The following is a 9964-nucleotide window of genomic DNA, read 5'->3' as shown; positions in this document are numbered from 1 at the left end:
TTTATGTTGAATTGCTCATTGTTACTATTCCATGAAGGTAGGGCCTTTGTTTTGTTTCCTGCTATAATCCCAAGGCTTCAGGACCAGGCCTGGCACAGAATAAACCATCAGTAAATACTGTTTATTCAGATGGATAAATATCTTGGTTTTTTGTTTTTGTTTTCCACATAATGTGCTGGTAAAGTCTAAGAAGAATGAGAATACCCAGTATATGTGGATGTGTCATTTGTTACAACTGTTTTTGGGGGCCAAGTGGTAACATACATGAAAAGTTCAAATGTACACACCACTCTATGATCCCCAAATTTCATGATGTAAAATATAGATAATTGCAGAAAAACATAAGTATGTTCATTGCTATAATGAAAAACTGGATACAATCTAAATGCCTACTAGTATTGTCTCACTTCTTCAATGCAGTGGGCTGATATATAGCTTTTAAAAAGAATGTACCAACATGGAATGAGGACCAAAATATATTGTAGTGAATACTTACGGTTCTATCTGACCAGACTTCCCTACCCTTTATCATCTCCCCAAGTTGACCCACCCAGGCAGACCACAGGATGTGCATCTGACTCACCATAGGCTAACTGAATCCTCTTCTTGGGATTTGGAATTGGACTAAGGTTTTAGCATAGTCCGGTTGCTCTTCTTGAACTCTGAGGACCTATAAAAATTTGCAACTTGTTGGTAGCTATACTCATTCAAATGAAACAAGGAATCAAGAAGCCTGTCTTCAGTGAGAGAGAAAAACAAAGTTGATTATGAAGAGAAGAAGAAATAGTCACAGTATTCAAGGCCAATGTTCAGATTTTTTTCAGGACCAATTTTATTCCTGTCCTTGGTTTGCAAACACCACATAATTTGTAAATGCACGTCTTAAAGCATCCACCCTAAACTATTAACAAGGAGTTACCTTTGGGTATCCGTATGAGCAGGGAAAGAAGGAAATGAGGACTTCAATTTTTACATCATACTTTTTTTTCCCCGTACTTTTTTGACTGTGAGTTTTTTTCTAAGCTGCATGAATTACTTTTATAATTAAAAATAAATAAAATATTTTAATAAATAAAAATCTCATATATTAATATCTCCAGTTTACTCCTGGTCATCCAGATATAAAAAACGCTGGGTATATATGAAATGTTCCCTCAAGATTTCTTTTTCTAAATGATGAGGTCTGTTGTGAGAACTTGATTACATGTAATAAAAGCTTGTTGTCAAATGAAAATCATTTATATACATTTATTCATGAAATGATTCTTGAGCTTCTACTCTCATCAAGATAGACATAGTCTCTGACCAGCTGGAGCTTACAATATAGTAAGGGATTCAGATAAATCAATAGACATTTACAAAATAGTGTGGTAACTGCCCTCGTAGGGCAGTAAGGGATTCTGGTACCAGGGGTATCTAACACAGATCTGAGGGTTTGAGAAAGGCTTCTTACCGTGCCTTGGGAAAGTAAAGTAGGAAAAGGAGATGAAGTGGAGGCTGAATGGTAGGATATGTGAAGTATTCCAGCAGGAGGGATCTGCAAGTGCTATAGGCCCAGAGGGGAGAACTTGGCGTGTGTTTAGCAAACTGACAGTGGCTCGGTAAGGATGGACATCAACTGTTGAGAGATGCCAATTCGAGAGACTTGAAAGTCATATTCTAAAGAGTTTGGATTATGTCCTAAGGCAACTGAGAGACTTTGAAGGAAAGTGATACAGTCATACTGCGCTTCCCAAAGCTTTCTGTGGTACTAGGCTAGAGATAGACTGTGTGTAACCACTTGGAGAGAATTGACTGTTGTCGGGTTAGTTGCCATAGGCCAAGTAAATAATGGTAAGATGGTGGCCTGCATAGAATAGTGGCTGGCACTTCCTAACCTAACCGTCCAGAAGAGGCGCTAATAAACTTCTGTTTCATTGAATTGATTGGATGTAGAGGTATGAGGGGTGGCGGTAAGGGGGGGGGGGGGGGGAGGGCGGTGTCGCTATAATTCTCAGCTGTCTGGCCTGTTGGATGATGGCATAGCTCAAGAAGACAGGAAACCTAGGAGGAAAAAGTCGGTTGAAGGTGCCGAGAGGCCAGGCATTAAATGGACAGGGGGCAGTTACGTGCTTTTGAGACATTAAATTGGAAACGTCCAGTACGTTACATGGGCACGTAGGGCTTTCTTTGCTGGAGTATTCCTCCTCTCACCAGAAACATTGCTGTTGTGTGTTTCTTAGCTATTTTCGAATCCCACGCACGCCTGGAAACCTTTCGGGCCCGTTCCGCGCGCCCGCGCATGCGCAATGGCACCACGCGCGCGGAGGAGAGGAGGGCAATAATTTTTCCGTAACCTGAAGCAACATCCTCCTGAGTCTCCATAAAAAAGGCGGGAACTAGCCAAAAGGCCGGGGAGTGATGGGACTTGCATATCTGCAGTCCCGCCCATTTCAGCCTCTGATTGGTGGGTATCCTTGGCTCGTGGTGGAGGGGCCCCTCATTGGCTGTTAGACTCCCGGGGACGGACCCGCGACGCCGGTCCCTCTCCCCTCATCTCCCCATCTCAAGCTGTAGACGTGGGGCCGCGGCCACAGGCGGTGAGGGGCAGGGGTGTGGGTGCCGAGCAGGAGGTGGGGATGGGGGGGCTGCGGCTGCTGGCGGTGGCCCTCACCTGCTGCTGGTGGCCACCCGGCAGCCAGGGTAAGACGCTGCGAGGCAGCTTCAGCAGCGCCGCGGCCCGAGACGCTCACGGCCAGAGCATCGGCCACTTCGAGTTCCACGGTAGGTGCGGGGGCGGGGAGAGGGATGAAGGCTCGTGGGCCCATCCCGCGGCCCCTCCCTCCCCGCCTCGCGTGGGGAGCCGGGAGCCGGGAGCCGGCGGCGGCGAGGCTGGGGACTTCACCCAGCTCACCTGCGCTTCCTGCGTGGCCGGCAGCCGCCCCCATCGCAGCTTCCCGGAATCGTGGCATGCGTTTATGGCCAGCCCCTGTGTTGCTGCTCCCCAGATCCTTGTCAGCACCTCCCCCGGTTAGTGGCTGTATTCTGCACCTAAAAGACCGTTTCCCCAATCCTCCCCGTACTAACGAATGTGCTGATGACTCTTCCTGCTGCCAGTTTCGAGATCCTTCGCGCAAAGAAGCATCCTTTGCTCGCTCCTCCGTTCTCAGCCTGATTGTATACACTAAGGCACCGTAATTCGTGAAGTGCCAGAACTTAGATTTCCTGGGTTTTGTTCTTTTTGTTTTAAGATCAATTTGCTAAAACCTACTTGGCAGCAGAGAGGTTTTGGAACCACCCACCCCTCCCCACCAAGCACCTGATAATCTAGTTGTCACAATTGCTGGGACAGTTTGGTTACCTCCCTATGAAAGGAGTAGCTATACTGTGGACCACGAGGCCTAGAATTAACTTCACAGAAATGCGTGCAAGTGTATCCTGGAAGCTTCATAATTTGTACCCTCTGTGGCCCTTCTGAAATGAGATTGCATTCCCTTCTGGTCTCCCTCAAAAATCCATAATTCTTCAATGAATGAATCTGCATTCATTCTATTTTTTGCTTTATTTATTTGTACCCTCAAAATTTGAATGTTTTTCTTGGTATATACTGCTGGTACTCTTAATTTGACTACTACTATATTTCAAATAATTATTTGCTTTGATGAGGTTAGGATCCTTTCATAGAGTCTTTAACATTAAAAGATGCAAGATCAGAATACTGTCCTAGAGAGGATTCTTAGGAGAAGATAATAAAAACAGGAAGCTAATTGGTTGGGAAAGAAATTTAAAGTATTGAATTACAGAATTGTTGGTGTGAAGGGAAGGGAAACTTTATTATTTTTAATCAAGTTTTAAAAATAACTGAGAAAAGGAGATGCAATCCATTTAACAAAATCTATTGTGGAGTAGACCTTGGGTGAAGGAAGAAGAAACTTGAGAGTTTTATTATTTTTTTAGGTAACATTTTCAGTTACTTAATCAACTGGCTGTAACTATACTTTGACTATTGACAGTGATAGTAATGTCACTACAATAAATGGTACAGTCTGGACAGTACCAGAAAATCTGGCATGTATGGAAGCTGTGACATGGCTTGTTACTCGTGACTCCCAGACAGGCTTAGACAACCCTGATGTTTCATGGTGATTACCTGATAAACATAGGGGAGAAACATGTAGTAAATCCAGATTTCTCAGGTAAGACTGAGGAATAGAGTGTTCCAAGTATATTAACATACACACTTTCTCTCTTTTGTGTGTTTGTATTTTACTATTACCAATTTTCAGTGAATTCGAATTCAGGAAAATGATAATAGAGCATACAGTACTGAAATATGAACTCTAATTCAGAATGTGATTTAAGATGTTAATAGGGCCTTAGAGTCACTTTTAAGGCTGTTGATAATTTATAATGTAATTCATTTATATCAGAGACTTAGACAGTTTTTGATACATACTATAACTTTAAATTTATTTAAAATGTTTAGTCAAAGTGATAATAGTAAAAACAACAGAAACAGGAGAATAAAAAGATCTTCAGATGAAAAAACAGGCCCATTTCCCTTCTCCTCACCCAGAGTCCCTTTCCCTAGAGGCAACTACTTTTTGCTATTTCTCTCCTGGGCCTTAAATGTAGTTGCTGTGTGTAACAAGCCTCATTCTATAGTTGTCTTACAACATATATTGTTCTGAAAATTCCTTTGTAAAAGTCACAGATGTCAAATTTTGTATCAGGTCTACCCCAAAACCCATTTATTTAACCTTTCTTGCTATAAGATGTTTTTGTTTTTTATATTAAAAGAATAATTAAATATTAACAGCCATGTTATATTAAAAAACAAAAGAAACTTTGGCAGGAAATTTCTATGGATAGTTTATAGGCAAGTGTTAAAGATGTGGAGTGGTTGTAAAATGAGGCAAAATTCTATCATAGTGAATGTCTGCATACAGAAGTGGCTGTTTATTCAGTGAAAAACCATGAGTTATCAGCTGAAGTATAAGGAAACACCACACATTGTTTTGGATAATTAATGTGAATAATCTCTTGACTTGCATCTGAATGGGATGGTCATTCTAATGTGACCTGCCTAGCTAAAATGAGATTTAAGACAAACTGTGCTCTTTTAATTCCCATTTTGATAAATAGAGGTATTGAATTGTCCTACCATCTTAGTTCCATACAAGACCAACTAGTTGATAATTTTTGTTCTAATGTCCAGGTGACCATGCTCTTCTCTGTGTCAGAATCAATGACATAGCAGTAGCCATTGGAAAGGAAGCTAAACTCTACCTGTTCCAAGCCCAGGAATGGCTAAAGCTGCAGGAAAGCGGTCACGGTTATAGTTGTAGTGAAAAATTATCCAAAGCTCAGTTGACAAGTGAGTATATCCTTTTTTCTTTGACCATTATGTATATTTTTTTCCTCCTTAATGTCGGGAGTATAGTATTTACCTATCAAGATGTTTCATGGCATAGCACATATCACACTCTGTTGAGTACATTTTAAGCTAAAGTTTAAGGAAACTAATCTTTTCCCTGATCAAAAGATAGAATGCCTTTTTCCCCTCTTACTCAAAATTTTTGAAAAAATATCCAGATAATTTATAAAGGTGTACTTTCCTACATTCAGACTTCTCACAGGTCACATAATTCATACCAATATGGCAGATATATTTTGACCAAGTGGCAGCATGGAGTGAATGATAACATTTGTTGAATGCTTATTATCTGGTAGCACTGAGCTAAACACTAAGCTTGCATTATCTCAGTTAATTGTATAATTTAGCCCAAGTGATGCTGTTTTGCAACGTGTTATTGGGACTCGGGACCGAGTCGTATGGTGACACGATGTGTCATTTTAGAATATACCAGCCCCACATCATTTGTAAACCTCTAGGTTTGCCTCTGGAGAGGCTCTACTTTTATTATTCTAGTTGCCTGAATTCTTGAGCTCTTCCATTCTCATCAGCACTGTCCCATGCATTAGGGTGTTTGCCATCCAGAGTGAGTGCAGATCTTTTTAATATAGAAATGAAGAGCATATGCCATGCTACCCATTTTACCCTTGGAAGTTAACTGGTTGTTAATTAGGAATATGAGACATCCATGAGAAAAAAATAGGAATTATCCCTCTCCCCTTTCCCCCCTGTATTTCCCCTACCGTGTTCTGCATAATGGTGAGTCTCTGACTCTTCTTTCAGTCTAGTCAGTAAAGCACTGCCATTTCTAAACATCCAGTCTTCTTAGTCTTAGCAGCTGTCTGGTTCCCTCATAGCCTGAGTAGGGATAAGAGTACAAGTCCCCAGTCATTGCCACCCATTGTGGCAATGTCTTTTGTCTAGGTTTGTGAGATGACATTGACAGTACGCTGAAGAAGCCTGAATGACTGGATTCAGATATCAAAGAGACAGTTACTTACATAAAGTTATTTACCTCAACCCTGAATTTTAGAACTTATCTGGGAAATTCCTACAAATGCTCATTATCAATTCTCTTTTCCGTTCTACACCAATTTAATCATCTAGGTGTTCCACATATGTGTACAAATTTCTAGCCTTCTGTCCCCAGTTCTCGTAATGTCAGCCACCTTGCCCATCCAAACCTGGCCCTCTTCCAGCGTTCCCTGTTTCAGGAACTGGCACCACCATCTATCTAGGGAATAAGCTAGAAACCAAGGAGTCTTCCAACACTGCCCTCTTTTTTTTTTTTGAAATTCACGTTCTTTTATTTATTTATTTATGACTGTGTTGAGTCTTCATTTCTGTGTGAGGGCTTTCTCTAGTTGCGGCAAGTGGGGACCACTCTTCATCGCGGTGCGCAGGCCTCTCACCATCGCGGCCTCTCCTGTTGCGGAGCACAGGCTCCAGACGCGCAGGCTCAGTAGTTGTGGCTCACGGGCCCAGTTGCTCCGTGGCATGTGGGATCTTCCCAGACCAGGGCTCGAACCCGTGTCCCCTGCAGTGGCAGGCAGATTCTCAACCACTGCGCCACCAGGGAAGCCCAACACTGCCCTCTTTGACCCCTCCATCCCCTTCTTGTTTCATAAGTTACCTCTCAGTATCTCTTGAATTCATCTACTTTTCTTCATCTCTACCCCCACCATGTTATTCCAGGCTGCCGTAATCTCTCGCCTGTACTATTGCAGTAGCTCCTACCTGGCCACTGCAGCTATGCTGGTCCCCCGTCTGGAATCAGAGTGATTTTTCTGAATAGCAGGTTTGATCATGTCACATTCACATCCTCACCACACCCTTCAATACTTCAGTGGGTTCCTACTGCTCTAGGACAAAGACGGTCCTCCTTAATCTGATCAGCAAAGCCATCCGAGTCTGGCTGTTGCTCACCCCCGACCCCAGCTTCATCTCACAGCATTGCCCCCTTCGGCCTCATTTTATTTGTAGCGCAGGTGTTGTTTCAGTGCCACCCTGGGCCTTTGCACAGGCTTTTCCTCTGCTTTTTCTTCCTTCCCCTCTTTGGCTCCTCCATCCACTAAGTTAACACTCGAGTTTTTATAGCCTGTTGTCTTCCTCCACAGCATTTATTTTAGTTACAAGTTTACATTTTATTTATTTGTTATAAAATCAATCAGTGAGAGCAGCAGGGCTCTTTTGGTCTATTCATTCATTCATTCATTCATTCACAGCACTTCCAGTACTATGCTAGGCACTAGTGATAAATCAAAGGACCAAAATACTGACACTCTCACATTCCTTAAGGCTGCTGAGGGTATAAATAAGATAACTGTGAATAAATGTGAAACTGCTATTGTGATAAGGACTATGAATGTTAGTTACATGGTACTATGAGTGAGAATTTATGATACACTAGTGCTCAGTTAAGCATTGACTAAGTATTTGTAAGATGAATTGTCTTGGAGCTTAGTGCTTGAGGGGTTTTTGGTTAGTAGGTCATTTGCTTTGTACTTCGCACCTCAAAGTCTTTTTCTTTCTCTGTTAAAAACTTATCAGGGACTTCCCTCGTGGTCCAGTGGTAAAAAATCCACCTTCCAATGCAGGGGACGTGGGTTCGACCCCTGGTCGGGGAACTAAGATCCCACATGCCACGGGGCAAGTAAGCCCGCACGCCACAACTACCGAGCCCGAGCGCCTCAACTAGAGGCTCGCGTGCCTCAACTATAGAGCCCATGTGCTCTTGAGGCCGCGCACCACAACTAGAGAGAGAAAACCCACAGGCCACAGCTAGATAGAAGCCTGCACACAGCAACTAAAGATCCCACATCCGTCAAGGAAGATCCCGAGTGCCGCAACTAAGACCCGGCGCAGCCAAATAAAATAAAGTGAAATTAAATGAAATAGTAACTTATCAGACAGTTTAAAGCTTTGAGCTATAGGAATCAATTTGTTTTCTTATATTACATGATCAATATTATACCATATACTATATACACTTGCAAAAACATAATTTTTTTATCAGTCAAATACCTTCAGTCACAGAACTTACGTATATAGAGAGACTTGCTGCATTGCAAAGACAGCTAAACTGAGAATCACTGCTAGTAACTTGTAATAAGATCTTGTTATCTTGGAGCTGCACTTTACCTATCTGTATAACAAGGAAGTTGGACTAGTTTTCTCTAAGCTTCCTAAAAGTCCTAAAATGCTGTGATTCTAATTATGACTCTTTAGGTGGAGTTGCATATGTAGAGAGTTATAATTTATAAAACCTCTTGATGTTGTTTCTTTTTCTGTTTTCCCTTCCTCTTCCCTACTCTTAAGTGCAAGGGTATTCTTTGGAATTGTTGGAACGGAAGATTTCAGGAAACTGGAATTTTTGAGGAATGAAGATTGTTTTGTTAAATTTGGAGGTCTGAAATAAATTAAGTACTAATGACATATATATCACTTTCTACATATGTAATCAGTTCTTTTTCCCTTAACAAAAGCCAAGTCTTAACAAAATCTGTATTCTCCAACTTTTATATATTATTTTCATGTTTATAGTATATTGTTATTTAGAAGCTTTGATGCATTGAAACAAAAAGCATATCCTTAAATTCATGACACTGTAGTAGTATCACGTATCTGAAAATAATTCCTTGTAGAAATAATTCTCATTTCCTGACCATTAATGAGACTTTTAAGAATTAACAGCCTTTCACCTACTTGGTGATGAGCTCATTAACTATGCCTAACTCCTATGTAAAACCTTATTGCTGCTGTAAACTATGAGAAGATTAGTAGATTTGAAAACTCTCAGTGTTGAATGTTGCTTGTGATTATACATTCTCCCAAATTAATGTTTGAGAAATTATTTTTCAGTCTTACTTTTTGCTTTTTTCTCTTTCAGTAATGTCATAAAACATCAGATTTTTTTAAATGATAGAAACTATTTTGTAGGTTTTTAAAGCAAACAAAGAAGATATTTAAATGCACAGAAAATGATGAGTTTATATGCAAAAATATTTGCTGTCAGATTATAAGAACTAAATGTAACTTTGTATATAAAACATTTTCAGTATTATCTTTTTACATCATATGCATATATTTCCTCTTGTACATTTGGTATATTGTATAAATCGCTTAAAGGTGTTAGTATTTTATTAGTCCGGGCAATTTTGTTAACAGTATTCATTTCCTTTTATAATATTATTGGGCGATTAGCCTTTCAACACCATTCTCTGCAATTCAAGTTTTGTTAATATTTGAGGTACTCATTGCATCAGCATACAATAAGCGTGCTGTGCTGTAGTCTTTTGTTTCAAAAACAATGAACATGCAGTTTTGTCAAGAGGCTTATTTCCTAGGCATACTGAAAAAGACAGCAAGACAAAAACTAAGGCCAATATCACTTTATGAAGCACACTTTTGTTTTTATTTGATGTAGATCTACATAATTTAAAATGAAACATCAAAAAGTGTATTGGTGAAAATATAATGGTTAAATTTTTATATTGTTTTATCTAAGAAAAAGTGCAAGTGATAAAACCTCAACACAGCAAAGCCTTTATATAATGAAGTCCAGATTAC

At 40.5% G+C, this 9964-nt stretch overlaps 1 protein-coding gene across 4 annotated transcripts in view; it reads left to right on the top strand.

Moving 5' to 3' along the window:
• Nucleotides 1-2591: 2591 nt before the first annotated feature.
• Nucleotides 2592-9964, top strand: part of GPR180 (G protein-coupled receptor 180) — a 39781-nt gene continuing 32408 nt past the window's right edge. For 3 of the 4 annotated variants that reach the window (XR_009005923.1, XM_057532971.1, XM_007196849.2), the window contains exons 1-2: nucleotides 2592-2763; nucleotides 5198-5356. Coding sequence is in view for 3 of the 4 variants with exons in the window: in XM_057532971.1 (XP_057388954.1) it covers nucleotides 2619-2763; nucleotides 5198-5356 (304 nt within the window). In the remaining variant the exon portion in view is untranslated. The other variant, XM_057532972.1, reaches the window with a different exon arrangement.

The sequence above is a fragment of the Balaenoptera acutorostrata genome, chromosome 18 (assembly GCF_949987535.1).
Source record: "Balaenoptera acutorostrata chromosome 18, mBalAcu1.1, whole genome shotgun sequence".
Taxonomy (NCBI): domain Eukaryota; kingdom Metazoa; phylum Chordata; class Mammalia; order Artiodactyla; family Balaenopteridae; genus Balaenoptera; species Balaenoptera acutorostrata.
Note: the sequence above shows the minus strand (reverse complement) of the source record. Positions and strands in the feature narration are given on the sequence as shown.